The sequence below is a fragment of the Chiloscyllium punctatum genome, chromosome 34 (genome assembly GCF_047496795.1).
Source record: "Chiloscyllium punctatum isolate Juve2018m chromosome 34, sChiPun1.3, whole genome shotgun sequence".
Classification (NCBI taxonomy): Eukaryota; Metazoa; Chordata; class Chondrichthyes; order Orectolobiformes; family Hemiscylliidae; genus Chiloscyllium; species Chiloscyllium punctatum.
In genome coordinates, this window is record NC_092772.1 from 50,356,015 (window position 1) to 50,376,521 (window position 20,507).

At 50.5% G+C, this 20,507-nt stretch overlaps 1 protein-coding gene across 1 annotated transcript in view; it reads right to left on the bottom strand.

Annotated features, from left to right (window-relative positions):
• Positions 1–20,507, bottom strand: part of LOC140458943 (IgGFc-binding protein-like) — a 160,137-nt gene that overhangs the window by 119,314 nt on the left and 20,316 nt on the right. Inside the window, exons 6-9 of the mRNA XM_072553677.1 lie at positions 18,828–19,395; positions 15,274–15,872; positions 10,137–10,704; positions 1,047–1,645 (exon numbers count right to left, since the gene is read on the bottom strand). Coding sequence (XP_072409778.1) covers positions 1,047–1,645; positions 10,137–10,704; positions 15,274–15,872; positions 18,828–19,395 — 2,334 coding nt within the window. The remainder of the gene's footprint in view (positions 1–1,046; positions 1,646–10,136; positions 10,705–15,273; positions 15,873–18,827; positions 19,396–20,507) is intronic.

Consider the following 20,507-nt stretch of genomic DNA (forward strand, 5'->3'; position numbering starts at 1 on the left):
TGGGGGTGAGCTGCCTTCTTGACCCGCTGCAGTCCATGTGCTGTTGGGTAGACCCACAATATCCCTGAGGGAGGGAATCCCAGGATTCTAACCCTGGAAGGAATGGCTGATATATTTCCAAGTCAGGACGGTGAGGGGCTTGGAGGGGATCTTGCAGGGGGTGGTGTTCCCATGTACCTGCTGCCCCTTGTCCTTCTAGATGGAAGTGGGCTTGGGCTTGGAAAATGCTGTCTGAGGGTCTTTGGTGAGTTTCTGCAGTGCATCTTGTAAATGGGACACACTGCTGTTCCTGAGCGTCGGTGGGGGATGGAGGGGATGTTTGTGGATGTGGCGATAATCCAGCGGGGGCTGCTTTGTCCATCTCGGGTGTAGTTTGAGCTGCCACCATTCAGGGCAAGTGTGGAGTATTCCCTCACCCTCCTGCCTTGTGCCTTGTCGACAGTGGGATAGGTTTTGTGGGGGAGTCAGGAGGGGAGTTACTCACTGCAGGATTCCCATCCTCTGACCTGCTCTTGTAGCCACTGACATTACGTGGCTTGGTTAGGGTGAAGTGTCCGTGGGAATTTTCCCGTAGTGTCCAGGAACATACAGGTTAGGGGGGATTGGCCATGGGATTTTGTCCCATAGAATCCAGGAATTTGAGGCCAGGTGTGTTAGCTATGAGATATGCAGGATTAATGGGATTGTGTTGTGGGACAATGGATCAGGGTGGGATGCCATTCCCAGGGTCAGTGTGCACTCAATGGGCTGAACGGCCTCCTTCTGTTTGTGGGGATTCTAACAGTCCCTTTAGCAGAATAATGAATGAGCCAAAGGGTCATTGAGACAATACAGGAGGCAGGGTTACAAACCCCATGGTCAGTATGGGGGAGGGGGTGTGTGTTAGGGAAGGGGGTGTCTGGAGAGCACACCTCTGGGAGACTGAAATTGGGAATGTGCATCCCTGGCATTCAGGATCCAGCACAATCCCTCTGATACCCACGATGGGCCGAACATCCTCTCTCTGTGCTGTCAGTGTCAATCCCTCTCATTGTCCTTGTGTTTACCTGCACTCTGCCCGTTTGACTCCTCGACACCTGGATCCGATGGCCATACACCTGAACTTCAACCAGACGTGTCCAGGACACAGCCTGGGACCCGCGATGATCGTTCTCCACAGCAACACTGAATGCGGTCAGGTTCGCAGCCTCTCCACACGACTTACTGAAGGTGTATTTACAAGAGCCTTGGAAATCAAACCTCTTGCCGTCAAAGCTGGTGTAATGGGGGTCACCGGAGGCGAGGCAGGTGCCACGTGCTCTGGGGTAGCAGCCCCGTACCCCGTTCACCAGGCGGCAATCTTCATGGTGCCCACAGCTGAAAGCGGAACAGCTCATGCCAACACTGGCGTTGAGGCAGCTACATTTCTGACTGCAGCTCTCAGTCAGGATGACACTCTCACCTTTGCTGTAGTAACGACCTTGGAAGGAGCAGCCACACTCAGCGGAGGTCACACACACACCTCCGCTCAGCAAGTAACCCGTGTCACACTTGCAGCCCTCCACGCACGGCTCGTTGCAAAACAACAGCGCGTTAGGATCAGTGCAAGTGGCTGGGCAGGCGCTAGTGCAGGTCTCGTAGTGACTGTGTGGTGGACACTGCATCTCTGAAACACAAAATGACACGGTGTAAGGGGAATTACAGTCAGTGATCCAAAAGGGAAATCTTTCCCCACAATGTGCCTCGATGTGAAACCTTTGGAAGCAGCAATTCATTGCTCTGTTCAGTTTCACTGTCTGCTGTTGAACACAGAGACAATCCTTATCCCAATGACCTGTCACTAACCGACAGGGTGGGATGGGCTGTACCGAGCAGAATACCCAGGTTCCATAAGGTTACACTGCTCTATTCTGACCGGTCACTGCTTGGTAAAGCTGTCTTCATCAAATCTCTGACTCTGATCCTGTACTTAGATTCCAGAAAGAGTTCAATCGACAGTTACAGCAAAGATGGTAGAGGGAAAATAAAGCTGACGCTGCAGTGGGTAACATATTGGTTTGTGTTAGTGATTGGCTGGTTAACAGGAAACACAGAGCAGATATCAGTGTCTCTTTTGTACGACTGCAAGATGTTTTCTTTCATTTGTGATTTGGTTTGATGTATCATTTCCAGTGGTGGGAGACTGTGTATTGAGTCAGAAGAGATAGGAGAGGTCTTGAACAAGTACTTATCTTTAGTATTTACGAACGAGAGGGACCGTTTTGTTGAAGAGGAGAGTGTGAAACGGACTGATAAGCTAGAAGAGATACTTGTTAGGAAGGAAGATGTGTTGGACATTTTGAACAACTTGAGGATAGACAAGTCCCCCGGGCCTGACGGGATATATCCTAGGATTATGTGGGAAGCAAGAGAGGAAATTGCAGGACCGTTGGCAATGATCTTCTCGTCTTCACTGGCAACGGGGGTGGTACCAGGGGACTGGAGAGTACCGAATGGTGTGCCCCTGTTCAAAAAAGGGAATAGGGATAACCCCGGGAATTACAGGCCAGTTAGTCTTACTTCTGTGGTCGGCAAAGTAATGGAAAGGGTACTGAGGGATAGGATTTACGAGTATTTGGAAAGACACTGCTTGATTAGGGACAGCAGCACGGATTTGTGAAGGGTAGGTCATGCCTTACAAGTCTTATTGAATTCTTCGAGGAGGTGACCAAGCATGTGGATGAGGGTAGAGCAGTGGATGTAGTGTACATGGATTTTAGTAAGGCATTTGATAAGGTTCTCCATGGTAGGCTTATGCGGAAAGTCAGGAGGCATGGGATAGAGGGAAATTTGGCCAATTGGATAGAAAACTGGCTAACCGGTCGAAGTCAGAGAGTGGTGGTAGATGGTAAATATTCAGCATGGAGCCCAGTTACAAGTGGAGTTCCGCAGGGATCAGTTCTGGGTCCTCTGCTGTTTGTAATTTTTATTAATGACTTAGATGAGGGAGTCGAAGGGTAGGTCAGTAAATTTGCAGATGATACAAAGATAGGTGGAGTCGTGGACAGTGAGGAGGGCTGTTGTCGGCTGCAGAGGGACTTAGATATGATGCAGAGCTGGGCTGAGGAGTGGCAGATGGAGTTCAACCCTGCCAAGTGTGAGGTTGTCCATTTTGGAAGAACAAATAAGAATGCGGAATACAGGGTTAATGGTAGGGTTCTTGGTCAGGTGGAGGAACAGAGGGATCTTGGGGTCTATGTACATAGACCTTTGAAGGTTGCCACTCAGGTGGATAGAGTTTTTAAGAAGGCCTATGGAGTATTATCGTTCATTCGCAGAGGGATTGAAGTCAAGAGTCGTGAGGTGATGTTGCAGCTGTACAGGACTTTGGTTAGGCCACAGTTGGAGTACTGTGTGCAGTTCTGGTTGCCTCACTTTAGGAAAGGTGTGGAAGCTTTGGAGAGGGTGCAGAGAAGATTTACCAGGATGTTGCCTGGAATGGAGAGTAGGTCGTACGAGGATAGGTTGAGAGTTCTCGGCCTTTTCTCGTTGGAACGGCGAAGGATGAGGGGTGACTTGATAGAGGTTTATAAGATGATCAGAGGAATAGATAGAGTAGACAGTCAGAAACTATTTCCCCGGGTACAACAGAGTGTTACAAGGGGACATAAATTTAAGGTGAAGGGTGGAAGGTATAGGGGAGATGTCAGGGGTGGGTTCTTTACCCAGAGAGTGGTGGGGGCATGGAATGCGCTGCCCGTGGGAGTGATAGAGTCAGAATCATTGGCGACCTTTAAGCGGCATTTGGATAGGTACATGGATGGGTGCTTAATCTAGGATACAAGTTCGGCACAACATCGTGGGCCGAAGGGCCTGTTCTGTGCTGTATTGTTCTATGTTCTATTTCCCATGTACCTCATTCACAACTGAATGTTGTTAATGTACCAGCCACAACCACTTCCAATGGCAGCTCATTCCAAGTGCGTACCACACTCTGTGTGAAAAAGTTACCCCTCAGGTTCCTTTTTATCCACCACCCCCACCACCCCCACCCCCAAATCAGAAACTGACAACCTCTCGTCCTTGATTCCCCTACCCTGGGAAAGAAAAACTGAGTGCATTCACCCTCTCAGTGCCAATCATGATCTTATACCCTTCTACAAGATCACCCAGTCAGTCTCCCACACTCAAGTGAAAAGATTACCATTTACCACTGACTTATATAACCTAACACTGTGGGTAAATTACCATGGCCAATTCACCTGACCTGCACATCCCTGGGCAGTATGGGACAATTTCCCATGGCCAATCCACCCGAACCTGCACATCACTGGGCACTATGGGACAATGTCCCATGGCCAATCCACCCGAACCTGCACATCACTGGGCACTAATGGACAATTTCCCATGGCCAATGCACCCTAACCTGCACATCCCTGGGCACTATGGGACAATGTCCCATAGCCAATCCACCCTAACCTGCACATCACTGGGCAGTATGGGACAATTTCCCATGGCCAACCCACTGTGACCTGCACATCCCAGGACACGATGGGACAATTTCCCATGGCCAATCCACCCTAACCTCCACATCCCTGGGCACTATGGGACAATTTCCCATGGCCAATCCACCCTAACCTGCACATCCCTGAGCACAATGGGACAATTTCCCGTGGACAATCCACCCTAATCTGCACATCCCTGGGCACTATGGGACAATTTCCCATGGCCAATCCACCCTAACCTGCACATCCCTGGGCACTATGGGACAATTTCCCATGGTAAAAACAATGACTGCAGATGCTGAAAACCAAATACTGGATTGGTGGTGCTGGAAGAGCACAGCAGTTCAGGCAGCATCCAACGAGCAGCGAAATCGACGTTTCGGGCAAAAGCCCTTCATATGGGACAATTTCCCATGGCCAACCCACTGTAAGCTGCACATCCCTGGACACGATGGGACAATTTCCCATGGTCAATCCACCCTAACCTCCACATCCATGGACACCATGGGAAAATCTCCCACAGCCAATCCACCCGATACTGCACATTACTGGGAACTATGGGACAATTTCCCATGGTCAATCCACCCTAACCTACACAGGCCTGGGCACTATGGGACAATTTCCCATGGCCAATTCACCCTAACCTGCACATCCCTGGACACTATGGGACAATTTTCCATGGCCAATCCACCCTAACCTGCACATCCCTGGGCAATATAAGACAATTTTCCATGGCCAATCCACCCTAACCTGCACATCCCTGAGCACAATGGGACAATTTCCCGTGGACAATCCACCCTAATCTGCACATCCCTGGGCACTATGGGACAATTTCCCATGGCCAATCCACCATAACCTGCACATCCCTGGACACTATGGGACAATGTCCCATAGCCAATCCACCCTAACCTGCACATCACTGGGCAGTATGGGACAATTCGCCATGACCAATCCACCCTACCCTGCACTTCACTGGGCACTATGGGACATTTCCAATGGCCAACCTACCGTCACCTGCACATCCCGAGACACTATGGGACAATTTCCCGTGGCCAATCCACCCTAACCTCCACATCCCTGGGCACTATGGGACAATTTCCCACGGCCAATCCACCCTAATCTGCACATCCCTGGACACTATGGGACAATTTTCCATGGCCAATCCACCCTAATTTGCACATCCCTGTACACTATGGGACAATTTCCCATGACCAATCCACCCTAATCTGCACACCCCTAGACACTATGGGACAATTTCCCATGACCAATCCACCCTAACCTGCACATCCCTGGGCACTATGGGACAATTTCCCATGGCCAATTGACCCTAACCTGTACATCAAGGAAAAGCCCCTGTGTGTCCTAGATAAATATGTACCTGTCAGGCAGGAGGAAGATAGAAAACACGGGAGCCGTGATTTACTAAGGAAGTGGAATCCCGGGTCAAGAAGAAAAATGTGATTTATGTTTGGACAAAATGTGAAAGCTCAGTGAGGGCGCTTGAGGGTTACATGGAAGTCAGGAAAGCCCTAAAAGGAGAGTTCAGAAGAGCCAGTAGGAGACATGAGAAGTTGTTGGTGGATAGGACCAGGGTTAACCCTAAGGCTTTCCATAGGTATGTCAGGAATAAAAGAATGACGAGAGTTAAATTAGGGCCAATCAAGGATAATAGTGGCAAGTTGTGTGTGGGCTCAGAGGAGATTGGGGAAGCGCTAAATAAAGATTTTTTGACAGTGTTCCCTATAGAAAATGAAAATGTTGGTGACGAAGATACAGAGCTACTTGCATCTAGACTCAAAGAGATTGAGGTTCACAAGGAAGAGGTATTAGAAATACTGCAGAGTGTGAAAATACACAAGTCCCCTGGGCCGAATGGGATCTATCCTAGGATCCTCTGGGAAGCAAGGGAAGAGATTGCCGAGCCTTTGGCATTGATCTTCAAATCATCATTGTCTACAGGAATAGTGCCTGAGGACTGGAGGATAGCAAATGTGGTTCCCTTGTTCAAAAAGGGCAGTAGAGACAACCCTGTAATTACAGACCAGTGAGTCTCACTTCAGTTCTTGGTAAAGTGTTGGAAAAGGTTATAAGAGATTGGATTTATCACCATCTAGAAAATAAAAATCTGATCAGGGACAATCAGCATAGTTTTGTGAAGGGTAGGTCCTGCCTAATGAATCTTATTGAGTTTTTTGACAAAGTGACCAATGAGAGTAAACGGGTTGATGTGGTGTATATGGATTTCAGCAAGGTGTTCGATAAGGTTCCCCACAGTAAGCTATTATACAAAATGCGGAGGAATGGGATTGTGGGAGTAAAACCAGTTTGGATCAGTAATTGGCTTGCTGAAAGAAAACAGAGGGCTGTAGTTGATGGAACATGCTCACCTTGGTGTCCAATTACTCACGGCGTACCGCAAGGCTTGGTGTTGTGTCCACTACTGTCCGTCATTTTTATAAATGCCCTGGATGAGGGCTTAGAAGGGTGTGTTAGTAAATTTGCGAATGTCACAAAGGTCGGTGGAGTTGTGGATAGTGATGACGGATGTAGTAGGTTGCAGAGAGACATAGATAGGATGCAGAGCTGGGCTGGGAGCTGGCAAATGGGGTTTAATGTGGACAAGTGTGAGGTGATTCACTTTGGACAGAGTAATCAGAATGCAAAGTACTGGGCTAATGAAATGTTTCGTCAGAGTGTAGATGAGCAGAGAAGTACACAGATCCCTGAAAGTTGCCACCCAGATTGACAGGTTTGTTAAGAAAGCATTCAGTGTTTTGGCCTTTATTAATAGAGGGATTGAGTTCCGGAACCAGGAGGTTATGCTGCAACTGTACAAAGCTCTGGTACGGCTACACCTGGAGTATTGTGTACAGTTCTGGTCACCGCATTATAAGAAGGATGTGGAAGCTTTGGAGAGGGTGCGGAGGAGATTTACGAGGATGTTGCCTGGTGTGGAAGGAATGTCTTATGAGGAAAGGCTGAGGGCCTTGAGGCTGTTCTCGTTAGAGAGAAGAAGGTTAAGAAGTGACTTAATAGAGACACACAAGATAATCAGAGGGTTAGATAGGGTGGACAGGGAGATCCTTTTTTCCACGTATGGGGACGGCAAACACGAGGGGACACAACTTTAAAGTGAGGGGAGATAGGTATAAGACAGATGTCGGAGAGAGCTTCTTTACTCAGAGAGTAGTAAGGATATGGAATGCTTTGCCTGCAACGGTGGTAGATTCGCCAAGTTTAAGTCATTGGACAGGCAAATGGAAGAATTGGGATGGCAAACTCGAGGGGGTCCATCCGTCCTAACCTACACATCCCTGGGCACTATACACCTCCTCCCTCACCTCTATCCAAGGCCCTAAAGGAGCCTTCCACATCCATCAAAGTTTCACCTGCACATCCACCAATATCATTTACTGTATCCGTTGCTCCCGATGTGGTCTCCTCTACATTGGGGAGACTGGGTGCCTCCTAGCAGAGCGCTTTAGGGAACATCTCCAAGACACCCGCACCAATCAACCACACCACCCCGTGGCCCAACATTTCAACTCCCCCTCCCACTCTGCCGAGGACATGGAGGTCCTGGGCCTCCTTCACCGCCGCTCCCTCACCACCAGACACCTGGAGGAAGAACGCCTCATCTTCCGCCTCGGAACACTTCAACCCCAGGGCATCAATGTGGACTTCAACAGCTTCCTCATTTCCCCTTCCCCCACCTCATCCTAGTTTCAAACTTCCAGCTCACTTACTGTCTCCTTGACTTGTCCGACCTGCCTATCTTCTTTTCCACCTATCCACTCCACCCTCTTCTCTATGACCTATCACCTTCATCCCCTCCCCCACTCACCCATTGTACTCTATGCTACTCTCTCCCCGCCCCCACCCTCCTCTAGCTTATCTCTCCACGCTTCAGGCTCACTGCCTTTATTCCTGATGAAGGGCTTTTGCCCGAAACGTTGATTTCGCTGCTCGTTGGATGCTGCCTGAACTGCTGTGCTCTTCCAGCACCACTAATCCAGTATTTGATTTTCAGCATCTGCAGTCATTGTTTTTACTATGTGACAATTTCCCATGGCCAATCCACACTAACCTACACATCCCTGGACACTATGGCCAGTCCACACTGACCTACACATCCCTGTGCACTATGGGACAATTACCCATGGCCAGTCCACACTGACCTACACGTCCCTGGGGCATTATGTGACAATTTCCCATGGCCAATCCACACTGACCTACACATCCCTGGACACTATGGGACAATTACCCATGGCCAACCCACCCTAACCTGCACATCCCTGGGCACTATGGGACAATTACCCATGGCCAGTCCACACTGACCTACACGTCCCTGGGGCATTATGTGACAATTTCCCATGGCCAATCCACACTGACCTACACATCCCTGTGCACTATGGGACAATTTCCCATGGCCAATCCACCCTAACCTACACATCTCTGGGCACTATGGGACAATTTCCCACGGCCAATTTACCTGACCTGCACATCCCTGTGCACTATGGGACAAAAACCTATGGCCAATCCACCCTAATCTACACATCCCTGGGCACGATGGCACAATTTCCCTCGGACAATCCACCCTAACCTGCACATGCCTGGGCACTATGGGACAATTTCCCACAGCCAATGCACCTGACCTACACATCCCTGTGCACTATGGGACAATTTCCCACGGCCAATGCACCCTAACCTCCCACACCCCTGGGCAGTATGAGACAACTTCCCACAGCCAATCCACTCTAACCTGCACATCTCTGGGCACTATCTGACAATTTCCTATGGCCAATCCACCCTGACCTGCACATCCCTGGGCACTATGCGACAATTTCCCATGGCCAATCCTCCCTAACCTGCACATCCCTGGGCACTCTGGGACAATTTCCCATGGCCAATCCACCCTAACCTGCACATCCCTGTGCACTATGGGACAATTTCCCCATGGCCAATCCACGCTAAACTGTACACCCCTGGTCACTGTGGGACAATTTCCCATGGTCAATCCCTGGGACATTATGACACAATTTCCCATGGTCAATCCCTGGGACATTATGAGACAATTTCCCATGGTCAATTCACCGTAACCTGCACATCCCTGGGACATTTTGGGACAATTTCCCATGGCCAGTCCACCCTAACCTGCGCATCCCTGCGCACTAAGGGACAATTTCCCATGGCCAATCCACCCTAACCTGCACATCTTTGGACTGTGGGAAGAAACCGGAGCACCCGGAGGAATCCCACGTAAACGCGGGGAGATTGTGCAAACTGCTCGCAGACAGTCCCCCGGGGGTGGGATCGAACCGGGGTGCCTGGCGCTGTGGGGGTAGCAGTACTAACCAATGAGACACATTGCTGCCCCGATTTCTGTAACGGACTGGGCTGTGCACACACTCTCAGGGAGCAGAGTCCCTGAATATGTTTAAGGCAGAGGGGGTTAGATTCATGCTAAACCCAGTGCTGAAAGGTTATCAGGGAGTGGGCTAGCAGGAAGGTGGAGCAATCAGATCAGCTGTGAGCTGCCTCCTTGATGACGGGCTGAGTGGCCACCTCCTCCCATGTCCCCATGGAAACGGCCAAAGGCAGTGACCACGAGCTCGGAGTGACCGTGATTTGTCGCAGGGGCCAGTGGCTCCCAAAGACAACTTTGGTCCTTACCGCAGCCAGTGACATTTCTCCAATCTCCGGTCATCATTCCCCGTCTCTGACACTCTGCTGCGTACGATCCAATCGCCTGACACAGCAGCTCCCTGCTCACTCCCACGGCGCACAGATCAAAGATGCAGTTTTCCTGGGAAGTCAGCGGGCTCAGTTCCGAATGGCACTGCTGGAATGGCCCACTGACCTTACTCAGAACACCACAGTAACTTTCGGAGCTCAACAGGCGGCGGACAGAGTCACTGCACAGAATCACCGAGCCCGGATCGTCCGAGCACACAGCCTCGGGATCGGAGATTTTCCAGCTGTTCCCGAACACTGCTGCTGTAGACAGCGCCGTGCCGTTGGGAGACACAAAATCGTCTGCCGGCTCTCCGTTGAAGTTTCCACACAGTCCGCACAGTGAGCCCGAATACAGACTGGGGACCATCACCTCCGCGTAATGGCTCAAGTCGTAGGACACTCGGAGCCCAAACACCGTCTCCAGCACCGCCGCTGATCCGCTCTGGAAAAGACGGACTTTCCCCGATTCTAAACTCACTGGCAAATTGACACTCTCTCCGTTTACCTGGCAACAGAGAAACAGAAGCTGGACTTGGGACAGAAATAGGGGGGAACACAGCAACAAATCACTGTCCCCTCCCCCCAATATCCCTCCCTCAGGAACAGGAGAAATGGCTCTCGGATTCTCCCGGAATTCTGCTCTTCCTGGAACACCTCCACCAGGGACCCATTTCCCCAAACCGCATTGACCCCCTCCCGATTCATCAGGGAAAATCAGGACCGCTCTTTCATCAAAACCTTCACTGTCGCTGTCAGGAATGTGCCTCAATGTGTGCTTTATGTTCATTCATTCACTGGATGTGGGGCTCACTGGCTGGGCCCAGTATTTATTGCCCCGTCCTTAGTTGCCCCCCTTGAGAAGGTGGGGGTGAGCTGCCTTCTTGACCCGCTGCAGTCCCTGTGCTGTAGGGTAGACCCACAATATCCCTGAGGGAGGGAATCCCAGGATTCTGACCCTGGAAGGAATGGCTGATATATTTCCAAGTCGGGACAGTGAGGGACTCGGAGGGGAATTTGCAGGGGGTGGTGTTCCCATGTACCTGCTGCCCCTTGTCCTTCTAGATGGAAGTGGCCTTGGGCTTGGAAAATGCTGTCTGAGGGTCTTTGGTGAGTTTCTGCAGGGCATCTTGTAAATGGGACACACTGCTGTTCCTGAGCGTCGGTGGGGGATGGAGGGGATGTTTGTGGATGTGGCGATAATCCAGCGGGGGCTGCTTTGTCCATCTCGAGTGTAGTTTGAGCTGCCACCATTCAGGGCAAGTGTGGAGTATTCCCTCACCCTCCTGCCTTGTGCCGTGTCGACAGTGGGATAGGTTTTGGGGGGGAGTCAGGAGGGGAGTTACTCACTGCAGGATTCCCATCCTCTGACCTGCTCTTGTAGCCACTGACGTTATGTGGCTTGGTTAGGGTGAAGTGTCTGTGGAAAGTGTCCCATAGTGCCCAGGAACATGCAGGTTATGGTGAAATGACCATGGGAAATTGTCCCGTAGTGTCCAGGGATGTGGAGGTTAGGGTGGGTTGGCCATGGGAAATTGTCCCATAGTGCCCAGGGACCTGCCAGTTAGGGTGGATAGGCCATGGGAAATTGTCCCGTAGTGTCCAGGGATGTGCAGATTATGGTGGATTGGCCATGGGAAATTGTCCCATCTTGTCCAGTGATTTGAGGCCTGGTGTGTTAGCAATGAGAGATGCAGGGTTATTGGGATTGTGTTGTGGGACAAAGGATCAGGGTGGGATGCCCTTCCCAGCGTCAGTGTGCACTCAATGGGCTGAACGGCCTCCTTCTGTTTGTGGGGATTCGAACAGATCCTTTAGCAGAATAATGAATGAGCCAGAGGGTCATTGAGACAATACAGGAGGCAGGGTTACAAACCCCATGGTCAGTATGGGGGAGGGGGTGTGTGTTAGGGAAGGGGGTGTCTGGAGAGCACACCTCTGGGAGACTGAAATTGGGAATGTGCTTCCCTGGAGTTCAGGATCCAGCACAATCGCTCTGATACCCACGATGGGCCGAACATCCTCTCTGTGCTGTCAGTGTCAATCCCTCTCAATGTCCTGGGTGGAAGGTTTGCTCCAGTGGTTCAGGAGGGTTTAAATTAGTATGGCAGGGGGTTGGGAACCTGAGCTATATACCGGGGGTGAGAGTTGACGGAGATGAGGCAATAGTAAGAGATAGCGCAGCCAGTGGGAAGGAATTTCCTGGGAAAGAATCAAGGGATCGGTTAAAGTGCATTTGCTTTAATGTAAGGAATATCAGGAATAAAAGTGATGAGCTTAGAGCATGGATCAGTACCTGGTGCTATGATGTTGTGGCCATAATAGAGACATTGGTTTCTCAGGGGCAGGAATGGTTGCTGGATGTTCCAGGGTTTAGAGCATTCAAAAAGAATAGGAAGGGCGGGGGGGAAAGAGGAGGGGGTGTAGCCCTGCTAATCAAACAGGGTATCACAGCTACAGAAGTTACCATTGTCGAGGAGGGTCTGCCTACCGAGTCAGTATGGGTGGAAATTAGGAACAATAAGGGAGCAGTCACCTCTTTAGGGGTTTACTACAGGCCCCCCAATAGCAACAGGAAGATTGAAGAAAGTATAGGTCGGCAGATTTTGGAAAGGAGTGGACGTAGTAGGGTTGTTGTAATGGGTGACTTTAACTTTCCCAATATTGATTGGAACCTCCTTCGAGCAGATGGTTTGGAAGGAACTGTTTTTGTAAGGTGTGTTCAGGAGGGTTTCCTAACTCAGTACGTTGACAGGTCGACGAGGGGAGAGGCCATTTTGGATTTGGTGCGCCGCAATGAGCCGGGGCAGGTGTCAGATCTTCTGGTGGGAGAGCATTTTGGTGATAGTGACCACAGCTGCCTCACATTCTACATAGCTATGGAGAAGGAGAGAAGCATGCACAATGGAAGGATATTTAATTGGGGAAAAGGAAACTATGATATTATCAGACGTGAGTTGGGAAGCATAGACTGGGAGCAATTGTTCCATGGAAAGGGCACTATAGACATGTGGAGACTGTTTAAGGAGCAATTGTTGTGAGTGATGCATAAATATGTCCATCTGAGACAGGCTAGAAGGGGTAAGATAAAGGAACCTTGGATGACGAGAGCGGTGGAGCTTCTTGTCAAAAGGAAGAAGGTAGCTTACGTCAGGTGGAGGAAGCTAGGGTCAAGCTCAGCTCTAGAGGATTCCAGGTAGGTGAAGAAGGAGCTCAAAAATGGTCTCAGGAGAGCCAGGAGTGGGCACGAGAAAGGCTTGGCAGGAAGGATTAGGGAGAACACAAAGGCATTTTACACGTATGTGAGGAATAAGAGAATGGTCAAAGAAAGAGTAGGGCCGATCAGGTATAGCATAGGGAACATGTGTATGGAGTCTGAGGAGGTAGGGGAAGCCCTAAATGAGTTGTTTGCTTCTGTCTTTACTAAAGAAAAGGACCTTGTCGTAAATGGAATCATTGAGGAGCAGGTGTGCATGCTGGAATGGATAGAGATAGAGGAAGCTAATGTGCTGAAAATGTTGACAAACATTAAGATTGACAAGTCACCAAGCCTGAACCAGATTTGTTCTCCGGTGCTTTGGGAAGTGAGAAATGTGATTGCTTTGCCACTTGCAAAGATCTTTGCATCCTCTCTCTCCACTGGATTCGTACCTGAGGACTGGAGGGAGGCAAATGTAATTCCTCTCTTCAAAAAAGGAAATATGGAAATCCCTGGCAATTACAGATCATTCAATCACACGTCTGTCGTCTGCAAGGTGTTGGAAGAATCCTGAGGGATAGGACTTATGACCATCTGGAAGAGCATGGCTTGATTAAAGACAGTCAGCATGGCTTTGTGAGGGGCAGGTCAGGCCTCACAAATCTTATTGAGTTCTTCAATGATGTTACTCGACAAGTTGATCATGGTCGAGCTGTGGATGCAGTGTATATGGACTTCAGCAAGGCATTTGATAAGGTTCCCCATGGTAGGCTAGTTCAGAAGGTCAGGAGGAGTGGGATACAGGGAAATTTAGCTGTCTGGATACAGAATTGGCTGGTTGGTTTTGGAAGGAAGGTTTTCTGCCTGGAAGTCAGTGGTGAGTGGTGTTCCACAGGGCTCTGTTCTTGGTCCTTGACTCTTTGTAATTTTTATTAATGACTTGGATCAGGGGATTGAAGGATGGGTCAGTAGGTTTGAAGACGACACAAAGGTTGGAGGTGTCGTTGACAGAATAGAGGACTGTTGTAGGCTGCAGTGTGACATTGACAGGATGCAGAGATGGGCTGAGATGTGGCGGATGGAGTTCAACCTGGATAAATGCATTTTGGACGGTCGAACTTGAAAGCTGAGTACAGGATTAAGGATAGGTTTCTTGGCAGTGTGGAGGAACAGAGGGATCTTGGTGTGCAGGGACATAGATCCCTTAAAGTGGCAACACAAGTGGACAGGTTTGTTCAGAAAGCATATGGTGTTTTGGCTTTTATTAACGGGGGGATTGAGTTTAAGAGCCGTGAGATCTTGTTGCAGCTCTATAAAACTTTGGTTAGACCGCACTTGGAATACCGTGTCCAGTTCTGTCGCCCTATTATAGGAAAGATGTGGATGCTTTGGAGAAGGTTCAGAGGAGGTTTACCAGAATGCTGTCTGGAATGGAGGGCTTGTCTTACGAAGAGAGGTTGACTGAGCTTTTTTCATTAGTAAAAAGAAGAAAGAGAGGGGACCTAATTGAGGTGTACAAGATAATGAGAGGCATAGATAGAGTTGATAGCCAGAGACTTTTTCCCAGGGCAGAAATTGTTAACACGGGGGGTCATAGTTTTAAGCTGGTTGGAGGGAAATGTAAAGGGAATGTCAGAGGTGGGTTTTTTACGCAGAGAGTTGTGAGAGCATGGAATGAGTTGCCAGCAGCGGTTGTGGAAGCGCGGTCATTGGGGATAGTTAAGAGACTGCTGGACATGCGTATGGTCACAGAACTTTGAGGGTTTACCTGACATGAGGATCAATGCTCGGACAACATCATGGGCTGAAGGGCCTGTTCTGTGCTGTACTGTTCTACGTTCTATGCTCCATTTTCTATGTCTATGTCCTTGTGTTTACCTGCACTCTGCCCGTTTGACTCCTCGACACCTGGATCCGATGGCCATACACCTGAACTTCAACCAGACGTGTCCAGGACACAGCCTGGGACCCGCGATGATCATTCTCCACAGCAACACTGAATGCGGTCAGGTTCGCAGCCTCTCCACACGACTTACTGAAGGTGTATTTACAAGAGCCTTGGAAATCAAACCTCTTGCCGTCAAAGCTGGTGTAATGGGGGTCACCGGAGGCGAGGCAGGTGCCACGTGCTCTGGGGTAGCAGCCCCGTACCCCGTTCACCAGGCGGCAATCTTCATGGTGCCCACAGCTGAAAGCGGAACAGCTCATGCCAACACTGGCGTTGAGGCAGCTACATTTCTGACTGCAGCTCTCAGTCAGGATGACACTCTCACCTTTGCTGTAGTAACGACCTTGGAAGGAGCAGCCACACTCAGCGGAGGTCACACACACACCTCCGCTCAGCAAGTAACCCATGTCACACTTGCAGCCCTCCACGCACGGCTCGTTGCAAAACAACAGCGCGTTAGGATCAGTGCAAGTGGCTGGGCAGGCGCTAGTGCAGGTCTCGTAGTGACTGTGTGGTGGACACTGCATCTCTGAAACACAAAATGACACGGTGTAAGGGGAATTACAGTCAGTGATCCAAAAGGGAAATCTTTCCCCACAATGTGCCTCGATGTGAAACCTTTGGAAGCAGCAATTCATTGCTCTGTTCAGTTTCACTGTCTGCTGTTGAACACAGAGACAATCCTTATCCCAATGACCTGTCACTAACCAACAGGGTGGGATGGGCTGTACCGAGCAGAATACTCAGGTTCCATAAGGTTACACTGCTCTATTCTGACCGGTCACTGCTTGGTAAAGCTGTCTTCATCAAATCTCTGACTCTGATCCTGTACTTTAATTCCAGAAAGAGTTCAATCGACAGTTACAGCAAAGATGGTAGAGGGAAAATAAAGCTGATGCTGCAGTGGGTAACATATTGGTTTGTGTTAGTGATTGGCTGGTTAACAGGAAACACAGAGCAGATATCAGTGTCTCTTTTGTACGACTGCAAGATGTTTTCTTTCATTTGTGATTTGATTTGATGTATCATTTCCCATGTACCTCATTCACCATTGAATGTTGTTAATGTACCAGCCACAACCACTTCCAATGGCAGCTCATTCCATGTGCGTACCACCCTCTGTGTGAAAAAGGTACCCCTCAGGTTCTCTTTTATCCTCCCCTCCATCAGAAACTGACACACTCTCGTCCTTGATTCCCCGACCCTGGAAAAAAAACTGAGCACATTCACCCTCTCAGTGCCAATCATGATCTTATACACTTCTACAAGATCACCCAGTCAGTCTCCCACACTCAAGTGAAAAGAATCCCATTTTCCTCTGACTTGTGTAACCTAACACTGTGGGTAAATTAGCATGGCCAATCCTCCCTCACCTGCACATCCCTGGACACTATGGGACAATTTTCCATGGCCAATCCTCCCTAACCTGCACATCCCTGGGCACTATGGGACAATTTCCCACGGCCAATCCACCCTAACCTCCACACCCCTGGGCAGTATGAGACAACTTCCCACCGCCAATCCACCCGAACCTACACATCCCTGGGCACTATGGCACAATTTCCCACGGTCAATCCACCCTAACCTGCACATCCCAGAGCACTATGGGACAATTTCCCATGGCCAACCCACCCTAACCTGCACTTCACTGGGCACTATGGGACAATTTCCCATGGCCGACCCACCCTAACCTGCACATCCCTGGACACTATGGGACAATTTCCCACGGCCAATCCACCTGGGCACTATGGGACAATTTACCACGGCCAATTCACCTGACCTGCACATCCCTGTGCACTATGGGACAATTTCCCATGGCCAATCCACCCTAACCTACACATCTCTGGGCACTATGGGACAATTTCCCACGGCCAATTTACCTGACCTGCACATCCCTGTGCACTATGGGACAAAAACCTATGGCCAATCCACCCTAACCTACACATCTCTGGGCACTATGGGACAATTTCCCACGGCCAATTTACCTGACCTGCACATCCCTGTGCACTATGGGACAAAAACCGATGGCCAATCCACCCTAACCTACACATACCTGGGCACGATGGCACAATTTCCCTCGGACAATCCACCCTAACCTGCACATGCCTGGGCACTATGGGACAATTTCCCACAGCCAATGCACCTGACCTGCACATCCCTGTGCACTATGGGACAATTTCCCACGGCCAAAGAACCCTAACCTCCACACCCCTGGGCAGTATGAGACAACTTCCCACAGCCAATCCACCCTAACCTGCACATCCCTGGGCACTATGGGACAATTTCCCATGGCCAATCCACCCTAACCTGCACATCCCTGGGCACTATGTGACAATTTCCCATGGCCAATCCTCCCTAACCTGCACATCCCTGGGCACTATGCGACAATTTCCCATGGCCAATCCTCCCTAACCTGCACATCCCTGGGCACTATGCGACAATTTCCCATGGCCAACCCGCCCTAACCTGCACATCCCTGTGCACTATGGGACAATTTCCCATGGCCAATCCTCCCTAACCTGCACATCCCTGTGCACTATGGGACAATTTCCCCATGGCCAATCCTCCCTAACCTGCACATCCCTGGGCACTATCTGACAATTTCCCATTGCCAATCCTCCCTAACCTGCAAATCCCTGGTCACTCTGGGACAATTTCCTATGGCCAATCCACCCTAACCTGCACATCCCTGTGCACTATGCGATAATTTCCCACGGCCAATCCACCCTAACCTGCACATCCCTGTGCACTATGGGACAATTTCCCCATGGCCAATCCACGCTAAACTGTACACCCCTGGTCACTGTGGGACAATTTCCCATGGTCAATCCCTGGGACATTATGAGACAATTTCCCATGGTCAATCCCTGGGACATTATGAGACAATTTCCCATGGTCAATTCACCCTAACCTGCACATCCCTGGGACATTTTGGGACAATTTCCCATGGCCAACCCACCCTAACCTGTACATCCCTGGGCACTATGGGACAATTTACCATGGCCAATCCACCCTAACCTGCACATCTTTGGACTGTGGGAAGAAACCGGAGCACCCGGAGGAATCCCACGTAAACGCGGGGAGATTGTGCAAACTGCTCGCAGACAGTCCCCCGGGGGTGGGATCGAACCGGGGTGCCTGGCGCTGTGGGGGTAGCAGTACTAACCACTGAGACACATTGCTGCCCCGATTTCTGTAACGGACTGGGCTGTGCACACACTCTCAGGGAGCAGAGTCCCTGAATATGTTTAAGGCAGAGGGGGTTAGATTCATGCTAAACCCAGTGCTGAAAGGTTATCAGGGAGTGGGCTAGCAGGAAGGTGGAGCAATCAGATCAGCTGTGAGCTGCCTCCTTGATGACGGGCTGAGTGGCCACCTCCTCCCATGTCCCCATGGAAACGGCCAAAGGCAGTGACCACGAGCTCGGAGTGACCGTGATTTGTCGCAGGGGCCAGTGGCTCCCAAAGACAACTTTGGTCCTTACCGCAGCCAGTGACATTTCTCCAATCTCCGGTCATCATTCCCCGTCTCTGACACTCTGCTGCGTACGATCCAATCGCCTGACACAGCAGCTCCCTGCTCACTCCCACGGCGCACAGATCAAAGATGCAGTTTTCCTGGGAAGTCAGCGGGCTCAGTTCCGAATGGCACTGCTGGAATGGCCCACTGACCTTACTCAGAACACCACAGTAACTTTCGGAGCTCAACAGGCGGCGGACAGAGTCACTGCACAGAATCACCGAGCCCGGATCGTCCGAGCACACAGCCTCGGGATCGGAGATTTTCCAGCTGTTCCCGAACACTGCTGCTGTAGACAGCGCCGTGCCGTTGGGAGACACAAAATCGTCTGCCGGCTCTCCGTTGAAGTTTCCACACAGTCCGCACAGTGAGCCCGAATACAGACTGGGGACCATCACCTCCGCATAATGGCTCCAGTCGTAGGACACTCGGAGCCCAAACACCGTCTCCAGCACCGCCGCTGATCCGCTCTGGAAAAGACGGACTTTCCCCGATTCTAAACTCACTGGCAAATTGACACTCTCTCCGTTTACCTGGCAACACAGAAACAGAAGCTGGACTTGGGACAGAAATAGGGGGGAACACAGCAACAAATCACTGTCCCCTCCCCCCAATATCCCTCCCTCAGGAACAGGAGAAATGGCTCTCGGATTCTCCCGGAATTCTGCTCTTCCTGGAACACCTCCACCAGGGACCCATTTCCCCAAACCGCATTGACCCCCTCCCGATTCATCAGGGAAAATCAGGACCGGTCTTTCATCAAAACCTTCACTGTCGCTGTCAGGAATGTGCCTCAATGTGTGCTTTATGTTCATTCATTCACTGGATGTGGGGCTCACTGGCTGGGCCCAGTATTTATTGCCCCGCCCTTAGTTGCCCCCCTAGAGAAGGTGGGGGTGAGCTGCCTTCTTGACCCGCTGCAGTCCATGTGCTGTTGGGTAGACCCACAATATCCCTGAGCGAGGGAATCCCAGGATTCTGACCCTAGAAGGAATGGCTGATATATTTCCAAGTCGGGACAGTGAGGGGCTCGGAGGGGAACTTGCAGGGGGTGGTGTTCCCATGTACCTGCTGCCCCTTGTCCTTCTAGATGGAAGTGGCCTTGGGCTTGGAAAATGCTGTCTGAGGGTCTTTGGTGAGTTTCTGCAGTGCATCTTCTAAATGGGACACACTGCTGTTCCTGAGCGTCGGTGGGGGATGGAGGGGATGTTTGTGGATGTGGCGATAATCCAGCGGGGGCTGCTTTGTCCATCTCGGGTGTAGTTTGAGCTGCCACCATTCAGGGCAAGTGTGGAGTATTCCCTCACCCTCCTGCCTTGTGCCTTGTCGACAGTGGGATAGGTTTTGGGGGGGAGTCAGGAGGGGAGTTACTCACTGCAGGATTCCCATCCTCTGAGCTGCCCTTGTAGCCACTGACGTTATGTGGCTTGGTTAGGGTGAAGTGTCCGTGGGAAATTGTCCCGTAGTGCCCAGGAACATGCAGGTTAGGGGGGATTCGCCATGGGAAATTTTCCAATAGTTTCCAGTGATTTGAGGCCAGGTGTGTTTACCATGAGAGATGCAGGATTATTGTGATTGTGTTGTGGAACAATGGATCAGGGTGGGATGCCCTTCCCAGGGTCAGTGTGTACTCAATGGGCTGAAC